We start from the raw sequence: 26,165 nt of genomic DNA, 5'->3' as shown, positions 1-26,165 counted from the left end.
TTCACATTCAATTTATTTTTAAGAGTGGTAGAGAAGAAATTCAAGATTTGAGATACATAACTATAATACTCAAACATATCTGGATCATATATTTCCAAATAAAAATGATTTTATAAATGACATGTCTTGAAAATAGGATTCTTTTAAAAATAATATCACCCACCACATTGATACAAACATCTGAAAATAGGCATGTATTTGAAATCAACATATATGTCATATCATCAAGCCACTAGAAGTCAGCTTCTTTGGGGGTAGCTAATAGCAGAAAAACCCCTTGAGATAATCAGAAGTGCTAACCTACTCCAGTAATTGGATTCTCACAGCTCAATTAAAAGAGAATAGCAAGTATATCTGGTCATGATATTTAAAATATTTATGAGGATAAAAGGCCTATATAGTGTCTTTCACTATTAATTTATAGCTAGATGGAAGAATTACTTTGGACTCTTTTACTTTCATTATAATTTCTATGATCAAATGTGCCAACTGTTTCCCCTTTAGTTTAACTTGAGAATCAAACCAATGCTTGCATCTCTGATTATTCTAAGGTAGTTTCTTCTAATCTTGCCCTACGAGAACTTGGCTGCTCACTGCCATTGAGAGAAGACAGAGGAAATAGAACTGTTCAGTTTATTGAAGACATCAGCACATTCTACTCAGGAGAATGCCAAGTATTTAAACTGGTTCAGGCAAACCACTGGGCTAAGTTTGGGAGATATTTAAGGTAACGTTTAGGTGGGTAAATGGGCTGGAAGACATTTAATACATGTAACAACTGCTTGTAGAAAAAAACACTGGGAATTCTGTGGTACTTTTTGGAAAACAGAAAAGGTAAGGGAAACGTTCCTTCTGAAAGCTAGCCTATATCACATTGGGAAAAAAACTTGAAAGTGGATACGTTAGTCATATATTCCTCTGTCTTTGAATTCCCAGCATCTAGCATAGTGCCTAACCAGAATGTGTACCAAATAAAATTTACTAAATGTGTGGGGCAATAAATGTGCAGACTACAACATCATAAAAAAAATCCTCAACTATAACTAGGCAAAGGGTGGACAAATCAAGTTGCCTTGCACTTGAACTTTGTAATTTCAGTTTTCTTGGTATTGCTCAGTTTCTGAAGATGATTATCATCCTCATTATAAATCTTGAAGAAATGCAAACAATGTTCTCATGTGTTATGACTATGAGGAATAGGTAAGATTTTAATAGATGCATAAAAATAGAAGTGAGGACTATGTTGGGTTAAGAAAACTTGGTAATGAGATACACAGTCTGCCCCTCAGTGAAGGACAGATAGAACAATACTTTATTGATCCACTTAATTATTTCTAAATTACTTTTGATAGGTGGATATCACAGTTTGGCATATATGACATTGACATTGTGCACAGTGATAGATTCTTCTATTACATATTTTATAGTTCGTTATACTGCTTTTTCTTAATATTTAGCCTTCATTTCTATTGCTGCTTAAAGTTACTTTGTCTTGATTTTTTAAAGGAAGGGCTTTTTTTTTTCTTGCGGTTTAAGACATACATTATTACATTCAACTTCTCAGAAGACCAAAGAAAGAAAGAATTCATACCATATAAAAGAGCTCTGGCCCTGGCTCTCAGAACTAAACACTTCACATTGCTATTTGATTCTCCTTTTAGCAAAGCATCCATTCTAGTTAATTTTTGCAACAGCCATTGCCAGATAACCAAATTCCCTTTTCCTAGGAACACTGAAATCAAAACATTAATAAGGACTTATGAGAATTAGCCTTAGCTTGCTTGTACATTTTATAAAATGAGAATGCTGTTTGTGGAACTGCCATATTCATGATATTTGCCATGAACTTGTTCTTCCATTTTCCTGCAACGTGTTTTCCTTTTCTCATTCTCTTATTCTAAAACTCACTATCCATTAAAAAATGATTGGATTGTCATTTCTAGAACAATTTCTTCCTTTTGGTTAGAGGCTGTTCTTGGTGTTTGGTGTGTTTTTTTCTTTTTGTTTTCGTTCTAAACCAAAGGCATTTATTTGTAGCTTTTGTTTTAGCTATGATGATAGCAAAACGGGAGAACTACATGGATTGAACAACTTCAGGTTTCAGTTCTTCATTTATCAATTGATTTATGTATACCTTCATTCTATGAATATCACCTGAGTCCTGTGAACTGGGATCTGCTTACTGCCTTTTGTTTTTTAATTTATGAATATTGCTTCTGCTTTATTTATACAGGAGAGCTATGTTACAGTACATTTCAGATTATATAGAGAGTCCTTAAACACTTATAATGAGAAAAGCACTATACTGAAACTGGTAAGTAATATAAATTAAATCTAGTACTACCTCAAAGAGTTAGTGAGAAAAAATGAAAGTACATCACACTTGGATGGTTGCATAGTTAGCAGAAAACCCAACTCAAGCTGATGATTTGTAGACTCAAGTCGCCAAGAAGCTCAAAGTTTAGAAGAACTTCTTCACAGCTTAACTTTGACTATCACTGTTTCTTTGTGATGCTTTAGACTCTTCTGTGTGTCAACTTTGTTCTTAAGCTAATTTACTTTGTGGTTTCAAGCAGAAGCAGGGACTATGTACTTCCTTCACCCTCAACCAGTAGTCAACATTTTGAACTTTATTTTGATTGGACTATTTCTGAGCCAACTGTGGCTAAGGAAGTCCCACATTTGATTTGGTTTAGGACTTCTTCCTTCCTTTGTGGCATGGGGAAAATGATTAGACTTATTGATTTGTGCCTTTGAGCAGAGGATAGAGTCAATCTCCTCCAAACCGCAAAGTTGCTAAATAAAAGAGGAAGACAGTTACCTCAAGGGAAATCCATGTGCTGCTAAAAAAGAGAATGAAGGGAAATTGATTCTGGTAAAGCAACCAATGACTATGTGACTGAGTCTTTGTAGATAGTGTTGGTTCTCCACTCGTTCCCACTTAATGTTCAAACTCAGCACTTTAATAGTACAATAGACCAATTGAAATAAAAGTCCTAATTGTTTCACATTCCTGGCAGTATGATTCTGTAGGTCATTCCATCAAAAAGTAGAGGTTATTCCCCATCCTTTGAATCTGAGCTAGGATAGCGATTTGATTTAACATAATAAAAATGTGTTGAAAATAACTGTGTGCCAGTTTTAAGCCTATCCCCCGATAAGCTTTGTGTCCCCCACTCACTCTCTTGGACTCCTGCTGCATCCTAGCCTGATAGTTAGCTGGAGGATAGGAGGCCACAGAAAAGAAAATAGAAGTTTTCTCAACTCAGATCATTCTAGACCACTCAATGACCCAGCATTTGACCACAGACAAACAGATGAACCCAGTCAAGACCAGGAGTATCTGGCAGGAAGATGAAAGGAAGGGTTATGCATAACCCTGTAGGGCCACTGCTTAGTCATCATTCTGACATCAAACAAACTCTTAAAAGCAAAAGGATTTCTATTAATTTATAGGAAACTCATTTGAGAGCAAAACCAAATCTGAACTTACATGAGGACATAAGGCTATTTGCACTCTTCATTTATCCTAACTTTTGTGTGAATACACCTACACCAAATCTGAACTTACACAAGGACATAAGGCTATTTGCACTCTTCATTTATCCTAACTTTTGTGTGAATACACATATGTGTTGCTGAAAAAGATATTAATGTGTTTGACCATAGGGTTCTGCCCCAGATTCCACTGAAGATTTTACAAAATTCACTGTATATGCAAAGTGTTAGCTTTCTAAATTACACACACACACACACACACACACACACACACACACACACACAAAACTAAGCCAAAGCAAAAACAATAACAACAACAAAAAAAAAACAAAAGCAACCTACCTAAATCTTTAAATATTATCTGACTCAAAAATTTGGAAACCTAAAAGTCCATTTTGTATGTAAAAATTTTTAGCCATTTTTTTTCTTTTTTCCTTTGTCCATCCTACTCACAAAACAGCTTCCCTAATCTCCTTTCACAATGTTTTTTTTTTTCTCCCTCCTCCTCCAAAGTCCCTCTCTTCTAGCCTGTCAGTGTCTAGTTTCAGCCTCCTTCCCACTCTGGGATTTGCCTTCCCCCACCTCTTTCCTTGTATAGTACTACTTAAACCTTTTTCAGATCCATAATTTGCACATTTAAATATCACCAGGCTCAGTAAATTGAAAGACATTCCTCTACATTTGCCTCTTTAGAAGGGAAGTGAAGGTTAGAAATCAAGGATTAAATTATGACTAAAGTTCTACATTTTTACATAGACAAATAAAGATAATATATTGCTGGTTCTTTGATAAGAGTGTAATAATTAGATGAGGCCAAGATACAAAGAAAATAGTGGGAAAGGGTGGGGAGGGACCATCAAGAAAGAGGCTTATAGAGAAAACCATAGCCTAGCAGAGTAGACTCCTATGTAGGTGCTACCTGGACTTAGAAGTAACTGGGGGTGTAAAATTCAGAACTAGCTAAGTAGAGGAGGAAACTTGAGAAAAGGGATATTTGGACACAGCTGGAAAAATTGTTTCAATTTCCTGTAGTTTATGAGAATGGAGCCTATGTTAGGAGATAAGGAAGAACTAGGCATAGGCCAGTCATAAACTTTCTCTGAAAGAACAAGCTACTCTCAAAGTTGTAGAAGACAGCTAATGGAGAAGAAATCAGGAGGAATTCTAAAACATGAAAGGCAGATGAGATGTGACTGAAGAAATACGAAGTCACTATAAGGAAGCTACCAACACAGGCAGAGAGGAGAGGCAAATCGAACAGAAAACCTTTGCTGTGAAAATGAGCATGATTTGGCAAAAGCCAACTAACTGTGAAAAAACATCTCATGAAAGACAGACTAAATGGAGATCTTATGCCCAATAAATAGTTAACAGAGTAATCAAAATGGATCCTGGTTTTACACTTGAAGATACATAAAATTAATTTCCATGGAGAGTTAAGAGAGGACATCACATTTATAAAATAAGAAATAGCACAGATGGTATTGAAAATGAAAAAAATTAGTGAGGAAGTTAAAAACAACATAATGGAAACAGCTGAAAAGCAAAAACTAAAAAATAATAATAAAACACAGATCATTTATTATATGTCAGATACTGTTCAAAGTGCTTTGCATATTTTATTTAATTCTTTTTCATATTAGTCAAATAAACAGTAATATTGTCACCTTATTTTACAGATGAGGAAATTGAACTACAGCTCCTTTATAAAAATTACTCAGAGCCACCTGGCTAGTAAGTGGCAGACACTGGACTTGGCCCAAGATGATGGATTCCAAGAACACTTAACTAAACCACTATTCTACAAACAGAAGATTGAACCTAGAAATCTCTTTTAAATGCAATGCAAGTAGGTTAAAAAAAAGTATGGAAGGAGGGATCCAAGACGACCGATTAGGAGCAGCTCAGGATTGCAGCTCCCAGCGAAAGTACAGAGGGTGAGTAGACACTGCATTTCCAGACGGATTTTTATTGCCCACAGACCAGGAGATTCCCAGGCAGAGGAGCCCCACGGGTCACCAGCATGGCTGTTTTGGCCGGCACGGCTGTTTTGCCAGCGCCCCAGCGCAGCGGTTCTCCACACAAAATATACGGGTCAGGGCACCATTTTAGCTAGCGATTGGAGCTCCAGAAAGGCAGATTCACCCATTCATCTGATTAAAAAGGGGACTGAAACAGGCAGCCAGGCCAGGAGATTCCCAGGCAAAAAAGTGCCATGAATCTCAGCGTGGCTGTTTCAGCTGGCACAATGGGTCGCCACGTGGGAAATCACACAGATCCCAGTGCCTTTTCAACAGGTGACTGGAACACCTGGGAGACAGTTGACTGTCCAACTAAAAAAAAAAAAGGCTCTGAGGCAGGGAGCCAGGTGATCAGGCTCAACTGGTACCACCCCCCAAAAAAAACAGCAATTGGAAACACTCTGGATTGAGAGTTTCACAGCAATCACAGCCAAACCAGGGACGGTCCAACTCTGTGGGGGAGGGGCGTCTGCCATTACCAAGGCAGTCCACCACTACGGAGGTAGTTTGCCGCTGCTGAGGCAGCCCGCCATTGCCGAGACAGCCCGCCATTACAGAGAGAGTCCACCATTACAGAGGTGGGCCACCATTGCCGAGGCAGTTCTAACTACACCCGTATAAACAGGACTGCAGGGAAGTTCACAGGGCAGCTGGGCAGAGCCCACAGCAGCTCAGCAAAGCCTCTGCAGGCAGACAGTGACTAGGCTGCCTCCTTGCTGGGCAGGGCAGCCCTGAAAAAAGGCAGCAGCACAGCAGAAACTCATAATTAAAGCCCTAAGTCCCCAGGACAGAGCACCTGGGGAAAAAAATGGGGGGGCGGGTTATAAGTTCCACTGCAGCAGACTTAAACGTACCTGCCCAGCAGCTCTGAATGAACAACAGGGCTCACAGCTCAGCACTTGAGCTCCTATAAAGGACAGACTATCTCCTCAAGCACCTCCCTGACCCCCATATATCAAAAGAGTCACCTCATAAAGGAGAGCTCAGACTGACATCTGATGGGTAATCTTCTGGGACAAAGATAGCAGAAGAAGAAACTGGCAGCAACCCTTACTGTTCTGCAGCCACTGCAGGTTATCCTGAGGCAAGCAGGTCGCAGAGTGGACCTCAGCAGTCCTACAGCAGAGGGGCCAAACTTTTAGAAAGAAAACTAAGAAACAGAAAGAAATAACTTCATCATCAACAAACTGGACATCCACTCAGAGACCCAATCTGAAAGTCAACAACTTCAAAGATGACAGGTGGATAAATCCACAAAGATGGGAAGAAACCAGAGCAAAAAGGATGAAAACACCCAAAACCAGAAAGCCTCTCCTCTACAACAGATCACAACTCCTTGCAAGTAAGGGAACAAGGCTGGATGGAGAATGAGTGTGACGAATTGACAGAATCAGGCTTCAGAAGGCGGGTAATAAGAAACTTCTGTGAGCCAAAAGAACATGTTCTAACCCAATGCAAAGAAACTAAGAACCTTGAAAAAAGATTTGACAAAATGCTAATAAGAATAAACAACTTAGGAATATAAGTGAATTGATGGAGCTGAAAAACACAACACAAGAACTTTGCGAAGCATACACAAGTTTCAACAGTCAAATTGACCAAGCAGAAGAAAGGATATCACAGGTCGAAGATCAACTCAATGAAATAAAACAAGAAGGCAAGATTAGAAAAAAAAGGGCAAAAAGGGATGAACAAAGTCTCCAAGAAAAATGGGACTATGTGAAAAGACCTAATCTATGTTTGATAGGTGTAACTGAATGTGACGGAGAGAATGAATCCAAGCTGGAAAATAATCTTCAGGATATTATCCAGGAAAACTTCCCCAACTTAGCAAGGCAGGCCAATATTCAAGTCCAGGAAATACAGAGAACACCACAAAGATATTCCTCAAGAATAGCAACCCCCAAGGACATAATCGTCAGATTCACCAGGGTTGAAATGAAGGAGAAAATGCTTAGGGTAGCCAGAGAGAAAGGTCGGGTTACCCACAAAAGGAAGCTCATCAGACTCACAGAAGATCTCTCAGCAGAAACCCTACAAGCCAGAAGAGAGTGGGGGCCAATATTCAACATCCTTAAAGAAAAGAACTTTCAACCCAGAATTTCACATCCAGCCAAACTAAGCTTCATAAATGAAGGAAAAATAAAATCCTTTGCAAACAAGCAAGTACTCAGAGATTTCATCACCACTAGGCCTGCTTTACAAGAGCTCCTGAAAGAGGCACTAAACATAGAAAGGAACAACCAGGACCAGCCACTCCAGAAACATACCAAATTGTAAAGAGCATCAACACAATGAAGAAACTGCATCAACTAACAGGCAAAACAGCCAGATAGCATCAAAATGGCAGGGTTAAATTCACACATAACAATATTAACCCTAAATGTAAATGGGTTTAATGCCCCAATCAAAAGACACAGACTGGCAAACTGGATAAAAAGCCAAAACCCATTAGTGTGCTATATCCAGGAAACCCATCTCACAAGCAAGGATACACAAAGGCTCAAAATAAAGGGATGGAGGAAGATTTACCAAGCAAATGGAGAGCAAAAAAAAGCAGGAGTTGCAATTCTCGTCTCTGATAAAATAGACTTTAAACCAACAAAGATCAAAAGAAACAAAGAAGGACATTACGTAATGGTGAAAGGATCAATGCAACAAGAAGAGCTAATGATCCTAAATATATATGCCCCCAATACAGGAGCACCCAGATACATAAGGCAAGTCCTTAATGACTTACAAAGAGACTTAGACTCCCACACAATAATAGTGGGAGACTTTAACACCCCATTGTCAATTTTAGATCAATGAGACAGAAAATTAACGAGGATATCCAGGACTTGAACTCAGACCTGGAACAAGCAAACCTAATAGACATTTACAGAACTCTCCACCCCAAATCCACAGAATATACATTCTTCTCAGCACAACATCGCACCTACTCTAAAATTGACCACATAATTGGAAGTAAATCACTTCTCAGCAAATGCAAAAGAATGGAAATCATAACAAACAGTCTCTCAGACCACAGTGCAATCAAGTTAGAACTCAGAATTCAGAAACTAACTCAGAACTGCACAGCTTCATGGAAACTGAACAACTGGCTCTTGAATATTGACTGGATAAACAATGAAATGAAGGCAGAAATAAAGATGTTCTTCGAAACCAACGAGAACAAAGACACAACATACCAGAATCTCTGGGACACGTTTAAAGCAGTCTCTAGAGGAAAATATATAGCAATAAATGCCCACATGAGACGCAAGGAGAGATCTATAATTGACACCCTATCGTCAAAATTGAAAGAGCTAGAGGAGCAAGATCAAAAAACCTCAAAACCTAGCAGAAGACAAGACATAACTAAGATCAGAGCAGAACTGAAGGAGATAGAGACACAAAAAACCCTTCAAAAAATCAATAAATCCAAGAGCTGGTTTTTCGAAAAGATCAACAAAATAGACAGACCACTAGCCAGATTAATAAAAAAGAAAAGAGAGAATAACCAAATAGATGCAATAAAAAACAATAAAGGGGATATCACCACAGATTCCACAGAAATTCAAACCATCAACAGAGATTATTACAAACAACTCTATGCACATAAACTAGTAAACCTGGAAGAAATGGATAAATTCCTGGACACTTGCCTCCTCCCAGGCCTAAACCAGGAAGAAGTCAAAACCCTGAATAACAATAACAAGGTCTGAAGTTGAGGCAGCAATTAAGAGCCTACCACCCAAAAAAAGCCCAGGTCCAGATGGGTTTACAGCCAAATTCTACCAGACATACAAAAAGGAGCTGGTACCATTCCTTCTGAAACTATTCCAAACAATCCAAAAAGAGGGAATCCTTCCCAAATCATTTTATGAGACAAACTCATCCTGATACCAAAACCTGGCAAAGACTCAGCAAGAAAAGAAAACTTCAGGCCAATATCCAAAACCTAAAATGCAACAAAAAATAAAAATAAAAGGAATATGAAGAAACAAAGAGGAATAGACATAGAAGTTCTAGCATCTAAGAAAAATTCTATCTGAAAAGTTTAACAATAACAAAAGGAGACAATATTTAAATGCATAATTGAGCCAGGCATAGTGGTTCACACCTGTAATCCCAGCACTTTGGGAGGCTGAGATGGGAGGGTTGCTTGAGATCTAGATTAGAGACCAGTCTGGAACATAGTGAGACCCTGTCTTTGCGAAAATAAATAAATAAATGATAATTGAGAGTTTCTTAGAATGGAAGAAAGATATGTCTTCTTTAAAAGGGCTGCTAAGTGCTAAACAAGACAAATTTAAGCAATGGAAATTAGCTATAGGATTTTAAAGGGGATTGCCATGATCATGTACTTTATTAAGATCAATTTATTGGTAATGTTATGTGTGAATTAGCAGTTTAAGATTTCAGGCAAGGCACTAACTAGCAATAAATGCAACAGTCCAGACAAGAGATGATGAGAACCTATACTAAGGAAGCAGAAAGAAGGAAGAAGTAGCAAGCAGAGTCAGAAAACTGACACTGAAACTAATAAAAATTGTGAAATACTAAAGTCAAATCACACCATAAAATCTAACAATTCACTTTTGAATGATCACTCACTGTTCACCTTCATCTTGCCTTATTCTTCTAATGGCCAGTTTCTTTCTATGTTTGTATCACTTGGATATTACATCATGTAGGAGTCTACTTTGACCCTTCCAATTCTGATTTCAGTTCTCTTTCTGTAGGTTCACATTGTATTATCTATTTCCCTTGTCACACTTATGAAATGGTGTTACAATACCTGTTAAATTGACATGTCCCTCGCCAGACTGTAAGCTCCCTGAAAGTTAGGATATGTCCATTCAGTTCACTGTTGGACTTCCAGCACCCAGCATAGAACTTGTTGACAATTAATGGCTATTGAGTGAATGGCTGAATTAAAGTCATTAATGACCTTAACACAGCATTCAGTGCAGTGATGATCACATAAACTGGGTTGTGTCTCTAGAAATGGATGTAATAAAAAGACAGGGAAAGAGTTTAAGACATTGAAATATTTCTTGAAATCATGGTAGAATGGTACCAGGAATGGTTCTGTTCCCCAAAAGGCCATGTCAAGAGGTGAGCAGCAAGCAGTCATTTAAATGAGAAAATGGAAGGGTACCCAGGAAATGCAGAGCAGATATCAAAAATCCCAAGCCAAAAAGGGCTGAACTTAATAAAAACACATCAGTCAAGAGTGAAGGTGAAAGAAAAGCATTGGTCAAGAGATGGGAAATGAGATAGCAGGAGAGTGCACAGAAGGCTGCCTATTACTGATTTTGCCTCACGTGAGATACCTCTTTCTGGAGATTTACTGTTAAGGTACTGGTAGCAAACCCACATATCTACAAAAGTTAAGTAGTAGAAGAACTAATTAAGCAGCAAGTAGTTGAGGATGAGAACGAAAATCTAGATAGTGTATGTCCCATCTGCAGAGTGCAAACCCTACTAAGCTCTAGTTAATTGTTAACATACAAAAGTGAGCTCCACTGTTTCACAATGTTTCATATAATTCAGGAGAAACCAGAAATCCAAATAGCTTTCTCAAATCTTCCAAATTTCCAAATTTGAAAAATACCTAAGTATATTTTAACACCTCAGTGCACCAATAAAACCATGTATTTAGATCAGATTCAATCCACAAGCCAATTTGTGTTTTCTACTTAATGAAATTAACATGGACTCTAACAGCTATAGTGGATTAAAAAGAAAAAGAAGGTACCAGATTAGGGCCAGTGAATGCAGCCTTGTTTGTAGTAAGTTTAATTACAAAGAAAATCTGTGGCCTGAAGACAACAGGGACATTATGCAACCAACAGACCCAAATCCTTCCACCAATATCCAATATTCTCCCCATATTGTTCTTTCTAAAGGTGTCATAAAGTTTATATGCAAAATATTAGACATGAAATATTTCCATATTTTTATTTTGAGATCACAGTGCTCAGATTATTTTAAAGCCTACTGTTGTAAGGATTTTGGGAGAATCTGAATAGCATATCTTTGTACACTCCCCACCCCGCCATGCATAGCAAGATGCCAGGTGAAGATAAGACAGAGAAAACTATCTTCAGGTTCTTCTTAAGGTAAAACAGAACCCTTTGATTTTGATATAAACCCTTAAGGCAGAGATTGCAAATCAGGCACTTGCAACCCGAATCCACTCCAAAAGCTGAATCCACTCCAACAGCTGAATCCACTCTAACAGCTTTTAATCATGAACAACTACAGATAGAAAAGTACGTGAAATAAAGAGGGTCACCTCTGGTAATTTAGCTCAGAGAACATCCTTGTAAACACATCCAGGTCAAGAAACAGAACAGTGCCAGAGTCTCAGGAGCTTCCGCTTTAGTCTTCTCAGAATCACAATGCTTTGTTTTCCCTTACAAAGGCAACCTACCTCTCGACATTTATGGTAACTGCATTCTTGCTTTTCTTTACTGTTTCACTAACATTCCCAAATATTTTGGTACAGTTTGCCTCTTAACTAACTAAATATCAATGAAATTATGCAATAGAATTGCACATTGTGTACTTTTTAGTAGCTAGCTTCTTTTCTTCAGCTTTACTGTATATTTTTAATATTCATATTAATTTTATCATGAATGTACACATGGTGTTGAATCAGAAACACATTACTTACTTAAAAGCAAATAATGACCATGCAGTCCTCTGGATCCCAATTCTTACCCTTGGCACAACACAATAAAAGTCAGGTCAGCTGTCCTAGGAATACAAACTTTGAAGTTTGCATCACAGATGAGAAACAAGTGAAAAATTAATTTAGTCTGTTTACATACAGAAGCAAGAGAAAACTATCTTTTCCACCTCTCCCCAAAGATAGAAAAAAAAATCTTTGCTCCTTGGATGCAATAATTTTGGGTTCTCTAAATGTTTCAAATATAAATACATCTCTTCAAAGCCAAATGCACCCAAGTATCTCCAGTGGTTTTGACCTAGAAATGTCTCTAAGATCCTGGGCCTCATTCCCCCTTTAATACCTACCTCTACAGTGAGATAAATCCCTTTCCAGTTCCCTCATTAATTTTGTGGATGTTAACTCACTTTCTATGCTTGCTCTTAGCCCAGGTTTCAAGATCCCAAGTTTCAGCCAAATTTGCTGAGAAAGCCCCATAAACACAAAAATATTTTGTCTATATCTTACATTTGTGAGACCCACCCATTTTGTTGCATGCAACTGTAGTTCCTTCATTATATAGTATGCCAATGTATAAGTATTCTACAATTTAATTCTCTATGTTGTTGGTGGACATTTTCTTACACATGTCTTGGTACCCATGGGTGCACTTTTGTCAAGTGTACATCTAGGAGTGGAATTACTGCATGATAGTTAACTTTCGTGGTTAATGCAAAAAAAGTTCCAAAGTGATTATACCAATTTACATTCCCACCACCAGTATGTAAAATTCTAGTAACTCTACGCCTTCCCAAAACTTGACATTGCCAATTATTTTGCCACTTCATCCATTCTAGTGCATGTGATGTGCTATTTTACTGTGGTTTTAAATTACATTTCTCCTACAACTGATTATTCTGTGTCTCTTTCTATATACATATTGGCCTTCTAGATACTCCTTGTGCATTTTCCATTCAAGATACAGAACTTTTCCATGACTACAAAAATCTCCCTCATGGTATCCCTTTACAGCCATACCCACCCTCTTACCTCCTACCATCTCTAACCCCTGGCAACCACTAATCTGTTCTCCATATCTATAATTTTGTCATTTTGAAAATGTTATATTTACAGGGAATCAAAATACAATATGTGACATTTATAAATTGGCTTTTTCATGGTTTTATTTTTATTGTATCAGTGTATTTGCAAAATTATTGGTAAAATTGGTTTGAGATGATGCTGTATGTTTTCAGAGACTGAGTCTACTTCATCCAGGTATCTGGTATCTCAGCATCTGAAGTCACACTGGCTAAATATTAGAAATTGTGATCTTCATAAACTGAGATGCATGCCCTGTGAGGGCCTGCTTCACACTGCTGAGATGCAACCTTTCAAGATTCCAACCCAAAGTTTGGGGAGTGGAGCAGATTCACTATGGCTACTTTCCTTGGTGGGTTCAGGACCCTAATGCCCGCTCTTCTTAGCCTCTTTGCCTCTAAACTGCCCTCTCTGGATCATGTAACATCCCCAACTAAAAAGAAATTCCAAGCTCCTGACTTGCCTTTCTGAGATTCTCTCCTTCTCTGTATCCTAATCCAATAATTTTTTTCTGTCTTGTTAACTTTTTATGTCTTCAATCAGGTGACCTTTGTATATTTTGTCAAGATTTTCTACTTATCCTCAGCAGCAGATAGGTCTAAATTACCTAGCCTCTTACTACTGGAGACAAATCTTTCCAATAAATTTGTTTTCTCTGACCCATTAAGGGTTTAAAATATATTGAATTTTGAATAAAAATTCTGATATCTGACTTCCATTAATGTCTAAATTCATTTAAGACAAAACTCAGGTAGAACAATAAAGGGATACTGCCCTTTTCGGAAAAGAACTTGCTCTTAACTTGGGTGATCTTCCCCCATCCCTATGGTCTATATTCAGTCACTTTATTTAAGTAACATGCCTGCTTGGCCACTGTAAGCATTCTTATTAAATGGAAACCTTTCAAATTTAATATGTTACTTTTTTGTTCCTAGAATCTTGTTCATTAACAAGATCTTCATTCTCTGAATTACGGTCACATTCATTCTTTTCTTAGCACTAGCATGGGGCACAGGGCCATATTCCTTATGCTATTCCTATTCAGTGACTGATCTTCCCTCCAGCCTATTCCAAAAATGTTTTTCTTACCTCTCTAGGACACAGCCTCTCCTGATAATAACTCTAAGTCCACTAATTAGCCCTTATTATTATTGAATAAAAAGAAACTGGAAAACATCCTCAGTAATTATTATAAGAGGCTGGTTGTTAAAATCCTCAGCACTACCCTTGATTTACATGGTAAATTTACTTCCCAGAATTTTTCTTATTTTTCTACTGGTTAACAGCATAATAATGATAGCTCCTCCCACATGAAACAGAGTATAAGTAAACAGGAAAATGTGAGACATTAAAATTAGCCTAAGACCAAAATCATTATGTAGATTTCTAAGAAGTGTTTTGTCAGCATATATTAAGGAACTACTGTCGCCTATGTGTTGCACTACAGTATTTCATACCCACATATAGATTTAAAGTGATAGAATATCTTGGTTCTCAAGGAGCTTAAATTTTATCTGGAAAGAGAGATCACATTGAAAACAGTATAAAATATACATGAAATACTTTTCTATATCTAAAATGACAGCATAAAAGAAAGTGTATTATGCTACTAGAAAGCCAATTAGAGAGGTAACAATAAGTTGAGGATGTTGAACAAGAAAGGCTTTTGAAAAACATTCTTGGGTCAATTTTCAGGAGAGTTTTAGACACAAATTTACAAGAGAGAGGGGGAAAGTATTCCAGCAAGTGGCAATTCTTGCAGAGCTTGTCTTTCCAAGCACTCAATTGATTCAGCTCTGTTTTTTTGTCAGCAGACCTTTAAAGGTGATTTTGTAGTGTTGACATGGAATTGAGATATTGTTAATCTTCAAGAACATGTAGACAACCAAGTATTATTATATTTAGAAATAGGAAATGAGAGAGAATAACAGATAGGTAATCAGCTCGAGTCTCAGTTCAGTCTTGTCATCTTCCCTCTCGGCAGAAATACTGCAGGAGGTAAGGTGTTAAGTATGTAGATGCTGACCTTAAGGAGTTTACAACTAATTACCATTAAGATTTAGGCACCTAAGCCAGAAATTAAACTGCATGCAGTGGATACCTAGCCACTCAAGAAATGTTGCAAAACAGTGGATGATAAATATCAAAAACATCAGTGCTGACAAGTCCCAGCAAATTTCATAGGAGGTGGAATCCTTGGAAGAAAAAGGCTTCATGAAAGAGATATAGCTTAGAATCACTTCAGCATGGGAACCACAGAGGTCCTCTAATCCAACTAGATGAATCCTTTCTATGACATCACTAATAAATGGCTCTTTGTCTCTTTTTTTAATCCTGATCAGTAACAGAGAATTTGCTTTCATGAGACATCAATTTTAGAAGTTTTAGAAATAATGTTCTTCCTTATACTAAGCTTCAAATCAGCCTCCTTCTTAAATTTAATAGTGCTATCCAGAGCTTCTCAGATGGGTGCCCTGGCACCAGGTGTGTTGACTTACTTATTTCCCTGGCCCTCCAAGATGTCCTGCAGAGACTGAAGTACCCACAGCCCCAGAACCATGACCAGCAGAAACCTCTTGTGTTTATCACAGGTCCATAAATAGTATCACCTGTTATGTATACTCCACTTTAAAGAAGATTGTGAAGCATTGCTCAGTATAGTGCGTTGGTGAAGAGATCAAGTCTCTGGAAGTCTCTTGGATCTAACAGATCCAAGTTAGAACCTTGGCTCTGCCAGATATTGGTTTTCAGACCTTGGGAAAGAAACTGCGTCTTTTCAAACCTCAATTTCTACACTGCAAAGTGGGTGCAATATTACTGCCTCCCTTGTGAAGTTGGTGTAAAAATTAAAGATAACATAATAGCACTAAAAATAGTAATATTGTCATTAGTTTTGCTTTTACCCTCTTAAAAATGCTATAGAATCCCTCTTCTACTTTTATAAACTTTAGAATGTTTAGTTTAACTATTATTGCTTCCTCTAAGTACTCTCCTACAGCTAAATAGCCTAAGTACCTTCAGCATCTCCTCATCAACATAAATTCAAGTTCCTTCATCATCTTAGTTGCTCTATTTCTTTCTTTTTGAATATGCAGTACTAAGAACTGGATGCATCCCTGTAGATTTGGCTTGATAAACTAATCCTCAAAGAGTGGATGGAATAGGGCAATGGAAGAAAGATATTCATGCTGGAGAACTGTGTAGTAAGCAAAGAGAAAGAAGTGATAATACATCTATCATGTTTATCAACAAATGGGCCTCACTGGCTAAAACATAATCATATGGGGGGAAAAGGATTTTAAAGCGGCAGGATTGTGAACTGCTGTATTCATGAGACTATAGATTCTATCCAATGTAAAGAAATACCACCATAATTGTCACTACAGGAGATCGATCTATCTTTTGAAAGCAAGCAACCACAGTATTTATGTGAGCTACAAGCAAAATGTCATACATAATATAATCCGGTTTTGCTCCCCTAGGGTTGTCCCAACGGGATGCTGGAAAGCTGGAGATTATCTACAAGCTATGCATACCCTGGGCTTTCAGTGGCTGTTGGCTGTTGCATTCCACTCTGGTTGAAAGAGGTTGGTAACAAGATTACCTTGTTCTATCCTGAGAGTCACAACTCAGGAGTTTCAACCTTCAGATTTCCTTTATTCCTGACCCTTTTTATTCTAGTCTTCTGGTGTTTCTTCCATTCATTCCACATAATATAATGCTTAGAATCTGTTGGTGTTCATGCCCCCACCTCTGCCAAGTATTAGTTGTGTGACATTGGGCAAATTATTCTACTTCTTTGTAACTCAGTTTCCTCTTCTGTTAAAATGAGGATTTTTTTTTTGTTTTTACAGCACTTTAGCAATAAATTGTGAACATTAAATGAGATAATGTATTTACAGTACTTACAAGAGAGCCTGGCAATAATAAGCGTTATTTATGTTAACTGTTACTTTGAGTCATTATTATTCATGCATTCAACGAAAACCACTGTGCTAAGTTCAAGGGATATGGTGGCACACAGGACAATCTCTTACGCTCAATGATCACATTTCTCTTACCCTCAATGCTCACATTTCTAATTTTGTGAGAAATGCATTGACTTTAGAATCTGACTCCTGGATACAATTTCAGAAGCTGCTGTTTATCTTGGTAACTGTGGATAAGGCACTTTGGTAACTGCGGATAAGGCACTTAACCTCTCTGAGCCTGTTTCCACATCCGTAAAATGATGATTAATAAATTCTACTTGGAAGATTTGTTTTCACTATTAAATAAGACAAAATATGCAAATTACCTGGCACATTTGGAGCCAAATATACTTTCCTTTTCACAGTCTTGTGGACACACCTGAGGCTAGGGAACTCCATTCTGAGCTTAGAAACCAGTGCAGTCTTCTCAAGCGCCAAGGAGGAGTAAGGGCGGGAACTCATCTGCAGGAAGGGTAAAACCCAGAAGGCGTGGCAGGAGACAGAGACAGGAGGGCTACAGGGACCGCCCCTGGCCTACAACTCCCGGGATGCTCCGGGAGCGCCCCGCCCCGCCCCACCCCGCCCGCCAAGGCGGGCGCTGCCCACCCCTCGGAGCCCAGCGGCGTGCCGAGGCTACAAGTGCGGCGGCTGGTGATTGGGGGACTTTCTCCGGGAGCCTTGCGGGGACAACGCGCGGTGCTCCAGCCGCACCGGGTCGCCGAAGTAGAAGGTGAGCGGCGGAGAATGGGATGGGGTGGAGGCTTTTGGGTGCGAGAGTGAGAGCCCTGTAGCCTAGCGGAGCTGGAGCGCACTTCCCCGCTCCCTGCCCGAGGTGTCCTGCTTCGCGGACACATCCCTATCTCGAGTGCCTCGGTGGGCGCACAGTTCACCAAGAAAGATCTCCCCGCTCCCTCGGCCCCGGGCCGGGGGTGGGGTCACCGCGCGGGGGGGGTCACCGCTGCCCGGGGCTTGCCGCTCGCTGTCCTGGCTCAGCGCGCGCGGGGCGCATCCAGAGGTTGCCCCCCCGAGACCAGCCTTTTCTGTGTCAGTTTAAAGCAAATATTAATGCTGTTAATTTATGACAGACGGGCGAGGGAAAGTGCTTGTCCCCTCGCTTTAAGGTGCGATGTCCTTAACTGGGCTTTTAAGCAGATCAGAGGAAAAAGAGGGAGAGGACGGAAGAAAAGAGCCTTTAGCTGGTCCCCTGGGATTATCCATTCTCCACTGAGAATGGAAGCCCCGGATTAGGGAGCTGCAAAGGACTGTGCTGCTAGCGTACCTCCGATACAACAAGCGAACGAGCGAGAGTAGCTTTTCTTTAAAGAGAGGTAGAGGTGGCTGTAGGGAAGTAAGTGGGGATTGCTGTCCTGTTTTGTTATAAATTGAAAGTCTCAAAGAACCCTGCTGATTTTATCCAAAGTAGGCTAGTGTGATGAGTTTAATTGTGGCAAAGGTTAATCAGAGCCCCTAATGCCTGAGAAAACTGGGAGAAGAGTTCTCGGTAATTGATGAAGCCTGTTACCATCATTTCATTCATTGAGGGATCCTTCAGTGGGGGTTTTGTTCTAGTTTACTAGTGATTCTTTTGCCCTTGGTGTTTTTTGCTGTCTTCACTGTAGAGAAACTCCGATAATAGAAGAAAAGCGGGTTTTGTTTGGTTTTTTTGTTTGTTTGTTTTAAATAAACTCTCATGTAGAGCAGAAAACATGTCGATTCCCTCTCCCATATTTTGAGTTGCCAGGTTGACCTTAGGTGACCCTTGCCTGTGCTTCTGTTACCAGCTTTGGAGCTGTGGATTTTGAATCATAAGAAGCCTCAAGCCGTTGGGTTAAATCAATTATCACCCTGGATTTGGAAGTAAAATAAAAGCCTTTGGTTAAAATCTCTATATTTAGTGATAGTGGAAAGTGAATTTTTATTCTTTGGAAGTATGGCAGAGGCAGAGAAAGATAGGCAGATGGTTTTCTGCTCAAAGCAAAGTTCTCTTCCAGGAATGCCCCTTGCTGCAATGAGGGATGAAGAGTGACATGTTTATAAAATTCCATAGGTAACCTTGGAAATAGCGTCTCACCTATTTGCCTCCACGGAACTCTTACTCTGTGGGTTTATAGCTTGTCTTTTATTTTCAATTTACTTCTAGATTGGGTTTGTAAAACTATTCGGATGATCAATTTCTTGTGCATGTGTGTTAGCAAAGCATGCAGAGAGGGAGGAACACAGACCCACACAGACCCATGGAATGGGAGAAACAGATCCTGCAGCTGCAACAGGCAGGTGTGTGTGTGGAACAGTGAGTTGGCCCATTGTATTTTGCAGGGATTGCAGTAAGGTCTGTTGCCTATATGCTTTGGGGTTCCGAACATGCTCCCCCATGGAGCAGTGTTCCATGGGGGAAGGAGGGAATAGGGCTGAGTAGAAGCACAGAGAATAAGCAGCATGTGGACTTGTAAGTAAAGGGCTGTGTGACTAGGGTCATTGAATGTACGACATGTAAGGTTAGCAGAGGTGGCTGATTAAGCTGGCCTTTTTTATCTACTTCAGATCCACAGAATCAAAATGCTGAGTTCCTGCCCAGCTGATAGGGGTGTATAGTCATTCACTCGTGGTGATGCTCTAAAGCTAATCTGTATTAGAATCTGTTCTGAACTAGGGAGAGTGTAAACACGTACAGTCTAATTGAATTAAGAAGTCTGTGCTTCCCCAAGTCCTCCAGAAAATTGGCAGCTCTACTAAAAAGGGCTCTTGCCTTTCTCATTTGTCTTTTTACAGGAAGCCTGCCTTGTCGTTTGAGGGATCCTCTTGCAGGAATGTGTGAGTCCTTGGATAAATTTGGCTTGGTGATGGCAGTATCCTTTCTCAGTAGACACCGCCATTTCCTCCATGCGCCTTTTCTACACTGACCTAAGTTTTTCAGTGTTAATCACTATGATAAGTGAGAGCATTTGCCCTTTTCACACTTTCCTGCCACTAGGTATCCCCTCCCTTCTTTTTCCTGTTTGAGGTGGAAAAGGGGCTGAACAGGTGCAGCTGTGAAGAAAATGGTGCTCTCAGGAGGAACACTCCTGGAAATACAGCCTTAGCTTCTGTTAGGTTCTTATCTAACTCTGTTGTTATTGGCAGACTTTCCGGAAGCTGCTGGGGGATGTCTGACTAGCGTTCATGGAGCTCTACTCCCTTGCTAAGAAGAGCAACCAGGCAGACCTCTGTGATGCCAGGGACTGGAGTTCAAGAGGGCTTCCTGGTGGCCAGGCAGATACAGCAGCCACAAGAGCTGCTCTCTGCTGTCAGAGACAGTGTGAGTCCACCCCAAGAGCAACTGAAATGGAAGGGTCTAAACTTAGTCCTTCTCCAGCATCCCCTTCCTCCTCTCTGCAAAACAGTACCCTTCTTCCAGACGCCTTTCCACCAGGACCTCTCCACTCAGGGAACAACCAAATAACAGCAGAACAGAAAGTCTGTAACTGCTGCAGCCAGGAATTAGAAACTTCTTTTACCTATGTGGACAAAAACATCAACTTGGAGCTGCGGAACCAGAGCTCACCATCAGTAAAAGGGCATGATCACCCTGGGGAGCTTGGCTGGGAAAATCCAAACGAGTGGTCCCAAGAGGCTGCCATATCTTTGATATCTGAAGAGGAGGACGATACAAGTTCCGAAGCCACATCTTCAGGAAAGTCAATAGACTATGGTTTCATCAGCGCCATCTTGTTCTTGGTCACTGGCATCCTGCTGGTGATCATCTCTTACATCGTCCCCCGGGAAGTGACAGTGGACCCCAATACTGTGGCAGCCCGGGAGATGGAGCGCTTGGAGAAGGAGAGTGCAAGGCTGGGGGCTCACCTGGACCGCTGTGTGATTGCAGGGCTCTGCCTCCTCACGCTGGGGGGCGTCGTACTGTCCTGCTTGCTAATGATGTCCATGTGGAAGGGGGAGCTCTATCGTCGAAACAGATTTGCCTCTTCCAAAGAGTCTGCAAAACTCTATGGTTCTTTCAACTTCAGGATGAAGACCAGCACGAATGAAAACACTCTGGAACTGTCCTTGGTAGAGGAAGATGCGCTTGCCGTACAGAGTTAATTCTGGTTGTGAACATCTTGAGAGTCTGCCTTGGCATTTTATAGTATGAAAAAAGAAGTTAATTTGTAAAAAAAAAAAAAAAAAAAAAAAAAAAATTCACAGTGCAATTTATTTGCCTGGCAAGAAAAGTTTAATTCACAAACCAACAGCCAATGAGTGATTTTGTTCTCCATGTGTCTTCTATTTAGAAGAAAAGTCATGTAAGATGTATAAGAAACCACAACCAGCCACACCTATCCTTCTGAAGAGCTGAAGGCTAATTGATCTGTAATGGCCAAGAACTTCTACTTCAATAGAAAAATATTTCTAATGATTCAGTACACAAATATATGATATTACTCTTTGGACACTAGGTGGTCCTACGCATAGTCAGATCAATTGCTATTTTGTGAAAAAGAACTAAGCACTAATCAATAATAAGGCTTACATTTAATTCTCAACGGTGCTTATCCATTTTCTTGCTAAATTATCCTCCTTGTTATTTGGCTAAACACTAAAATATGGAGTTTTGAGTTTGAATATTTTGAAGTTTGAGGATGTTGGGCTTTTTTTTATTGTAAAAAACACTATGTTTGAAATTATTCCTGTATTCAAAAATGGCAATTAAGTCATTAGGATAAACTTTCTAATAAAAGAAAATGACGTAAATCATTGTAAGACCAATGTGAATTTAAACCACAGTGTTAGTGCCAGATATCAGCCAGCATCACTGCTCTTTTTTAAAATGAAGTCAAATTAGTTACTGATATAAATTTTATCTTTTGTGATTTTGCCATCATACCAGTTATTTGTGCTCTTGAAGTCCACTATTTCTCACACCAAAGAGGCAAGCCATGAGACATTTTAAATATATTTCCAGACATCTAAACATCTGGGCAGATCATGATTGGCCAGATCTGAGAGCAATCATGATTGGCTCTGGTGTGCTCCCAGGTGACATCTTGTTATTGCTGTTTGGGAAAAACCACCAGTAATATTGCAGCTAGACTTTTGGGGACTGTGCCTAGCAGGCTGTATCACTTGTTCTAGGCCAAGCAACAACTGCTTCTCTCATGACAGCAGCAGTCCTTAAGCCCAAAGCCAAAAAAATTAAAACAGAGAGAGAGAGAGAGAGATTAAAAATGCCGATTCAATGGGCGCTGTAGTTATCGTCAGAACTCACCTCCCACTCAGAGTGGTCTAGGTGTCATTCAGTAACTGTGAGCTCTTGTCTCATAAAGCGCAAACTCTTGCTCTAAGAGCAGCATGATGAGCAAGGTACTCACTTTGCAAGACACACACCGGGTGTCCACAGTGACACAGTGCCTCATTAAAGTGACAGTTCAGAAAGAGGATGAGAAATGCAGCCTGAGAAATACCTTACATTTTGCAACTCTACCTGGAGGTTTTTCCAACCTCTGCTTTAGGAGTTGTAACTCCCATGATTGTGTTACCAGGACGAGGGTGTCATTCTTAAAGAGGACAGGAGCTAGGAATTGGTATGAGATAGCAGGGATGAGGAAGTAAAAGTGATTTCATTGTAGATTTTTAAAGGCTATTTCAAATGTCTGAAATTTGTGTTGTTGTGGACAACTGTGGAATACATGGGTGACTTTGGCTAGCAAAATGTGTGAATCAAGATATTTATGTGGATGAGCTCTCATGGGTGCCAGAGATTGATTTGATGAGTGACGTATGCTGCATATAACTAAGAGTTGAGGTGAAATACAAAAAAGGGAGCCTCAGAAGACAATAAAAAAGAGAGGAGGGGCATATGAAAGAATTATTAGGTAAAAATAAGAAATTATATGGGCATCAGAGGAAGCTAGAGGTAGTTAATTGCCTTATGCTACAGAGCAGTACTGATGGCCAAAAAGAATTGAGATGACATAAATATGACTTTTCTTTTCCATTGCTGTTTCTTTGTGCTTTTTGAACAAACTTTGTTTTACTGTGACTCTCATTTCATTACTTTTGTTGAGGCTGCCTTACCAGTGGCATAAGTTTTATATTCTGAAGGTTTCTAAGTCCAGCTCCAGCCTGCTTAAGGATCTACTTTGGATGATGTGGAGACAAGAAGGAAACAACCTACTGCTGTGCTGAGTGAGTAGATCTAAGCTGTATGTTAAAAAAAGAAGACATTTAAAAAATTACATGTTTATTCATAGAAGCTAAGTGAGATCAACTGAGTTTTGTTTTTATTTATTGACAAAACAGGATTAATTAGCCAAATGGCAGACTAAATTGAATTAATGTGGAGCCGACTTTCAGTTTATGAAGGAAGAGGAGTTTGGGAATCAAGTGTTAGGAAGCGTTTTCAACTGATGATAAAGGTTTTCATGCAGAAGCATTTAATGAATCTTGCAGAGCTACCAAATAATGTAGAGGTGATCTAGAGGCAACATTTCGAAAAATACCATTTTGGGGAAAAAAAAAAATTCAAGGGGGAAGAAAAAGACCTAACAAGTCAAAATATATTTCCTTTTTTTCTAGAACTCTATAATTTTCTTTAAAATTTAAAATTGAAATGTAAGTGAATGCATATTTCAACATTATTTAAATCTGCTTATATAGAGAGCACATATCTTTTAAGATTCTACTTATCTGAGGGCAAACCACTACACATTATATGATTTAGAAAATCACCTGGATGACTCCTTTTGGGCTGTGGTGACACTATTCAGATGCTTGCCTTAATCGACTTTTCCCTGGGTATTTGGTTTATGTAGCCCTTATCCATCCTGGCAGTGCCTGAATTCAAGATGAAGATTACTTGAATTTAAAATGATGGTAACACAGGCAAAGAAAAGCCATGTGTTTTATTTACTGTTGTTTCCAATCTGATGAGGAGTGTTTTTGGCTCTAGAGGTACTTTGGCAAGACCAGGTGATACATTCTATAGGCATTGGCCATACAATAGCTATGGTATTGGTCTTGCATTCTTCATGGGGATTTATGACCTTACATTTGTCTCTTCAATGTGGTGCTGGTTGTTATCTATAAAAGTTTTTATTGCTAGACCTAGAGAAGAAAAACATTTTCAGTGGTTCTGGGTCTTTAGCTTATTTACATGGTTTTAGAAATCCAAACTCAGAGTCATCTTCCTAATCTCAATGAGAAGACAGCTCATCTTTCAGCAGTGTGGTCCAATGGGGTGAGTTACAGAAAGAAAGCTGCCTTTCTCCTTTATTACTTGGATCTACACACTGCTGATGGGTGATTTAAGGCTCCTAATATCTTTAATAAGACAATCCTTTAAAGGGCATCTTAAACTGTTACAGAGTTTGCAAAGAGTTTTCTTTGCAATGCTGTGTGTCTTTTCCACCCACTGGGAGCTATTAAAGTAGATCACGTAATATGATGTACTGGCCCCTCATATAAAGAACAGCTTTTCTTCATGCTCCCCACTGCGTAGCTGATTTATAGTTTAGAGGAAGACAAGACTGCTTGGAATCAAGCTCTTGGGGGCCATGGGTGCTTTTACCCACATGACTGCTATAACCCTTGATTCTGTACTATCAAGACACTTGTCTTGGTATCACATGCTTTGCTGTCTGCTTAAAATATGAGTCCATCTCCCTCATCTTTATTTGTTATAGAGACCCAATTGGACCAGTGCTGGCACATGTCCTTTAAGGTACAGCTTCTGAAAAGAGACTGCACTACCAAACTTATGTGTGCCTTTACCTCAGTCCCCCAGGATAAGGTTAAATAAGTGACTGAGCACGATGCTAGTTAAATATCAAGAATTAAAGGTCTGAACCCAAATGGCTCTACTTATTTTTGTTTTTTACATCTTTCCAACAAGCAAAACTTCTAGGCAGAAGCATGTGAACATTTTGGTCTTCATCTTTCTCATGTGCAATGGTAGGTGCATGTAAAACTTTACTTGGATTAATCGTCTAAATATTTTTTAAAAGTGCTCTATGTATACATCTCTTAAGAGAATGATTTTCAACCTGAAGATCACATTTCATTGCAGCAATTAATGTCACCACAAAAATGTGGTCTGACAAGAAAGATTCACAACCTTTACCAATAGTTCACCTATTATAGCAAGATGTAATACTACCAGTACTTACTGTTCTCTGTAATGGGTTTAACCTTTCCCAGAATTGGACATAAAGAATGACTATGATGAGAAGATTATAATGAAGTCTCACTGGCTTTTCTAGTGTAAAAAGAGTTCCCAGTAAAGAGAATTAACATATCTTTGTCTTTCGGCTGATTTTCAGCTATATCATTTTATGATTCATAATATTCTATATCTTCTTCCAACTTTTATAAGTCTTGGGAAATAATTTGCCTAGTGAATTGACACTGTAAAAAGCAAGATGTTATTTTAAACACATAAAGCTGATTTCAAAAATCTGTGGCTTACACTTAAGAGTGTATTTGTGGTTTATGTTTGTGTGAAGATTTATTGCACTCAAGTCTGTGCATTCGGACTATATTTTATAGATATACAGCTTTAACATCCAAAGCTATTGTTAGAACAGTTTTATTATAGGAATTTGGCATGCCTTACTGTTGACATTAAGAAAAGTCTTTCACAGGTCATGAATGAAGAATTTGGAATCAGCCTCAGAATGTGATGCCATAATTATTATAAACCTGTTTTGGTCGTTCAGCCTCCTACAAATGTTTGTTGGTTTATTTTTTAACTTCTCTTTCAGACTCATAAGAGTGTGACACATTTATAAATTATTTTACCATGATTTTCTATGTTATTTCAGGGAACTATAGGGAGCATATATCTTTGTTTCAAGTTTGGATAACTCTCCTGTGGTTCAGGAACAGCTCTGCCTATTTTTCCACTGCCATCTTCAGGCTTCCTAGCCAAGCTCTAAACAAATG

General features: G+C 39.1%; 1 protein-coding gene and 1 long non-coding RNA gene across 2 annotated transcripts in view; one reads left to right on the top strand and one right to left on the bottom strand.

Moving 5' to 3' along the window:
• Positions 1–17,827, bottom strand: part of LOC116532623 — a 42,745-nt gene extending 24,918 nt beyond the window's left edge. Inside the window, exon 1 of the long non-coding RNA XR_004260919.1 lies at positions 17,579–17,827. This is a non-coding gene — a long non-coding RNA (uncharacterized LOC116532623). The remainder of the gene's footprint in view (positions 1–17,578) is intronic.
• Positions 17,828–17,833: 6 nt separating this feature from the next.
• TMEM74 (transmembrane protein 74) lies at positions 17,834–25,115 on the top strand. Its single transcript, XM_032251924.1, has 2 exons — positions 17,834–17,982; positions 20,373–25,115. Exon 2 carries the CDS (start codon positions 20,412–20,414, stop codon positions 21,327–21,329), a length of 918 nt encoding a protein of 305 aa, XP_032107815.1. The 5' UTR covers positions 17,834–17,982; positions 20,373–20,411; the 3' UTR covers positions 21,330–25,115.
• The last annotated feature ends 1,050 nt before the right edge of the window (positions 25,116–26,165 follow it).

Source organism: Sapajus apella, unplaced genomic scaffold (assembly GCF_009761245.1).
Source record: "Sapajus apella isolate SASKATOON/1434 unplaced genomic scaffold, GSC_monkey_1.0 scaffold3, whole genome shotgun sequence".
In the NCBI taxonomy this organism is placed as follows: Eukaryota; Metazoa; Chordata; class Mammalia; order Primates; family Cebidae; genus Sapajus; species Sapajus apella.
This window is presented reverse-complemented; position numbering and strand designations above follow the sequence as displayed.

Coding starts and splice junctions, on each gene's coding strand:
- TMEM74 (XM_032251924.1), top strand. CDS start 20,412: ATGGAGCTCTACTCCCTTGCTAAGAAGAGCAACCAGGCAGACCTCTGT.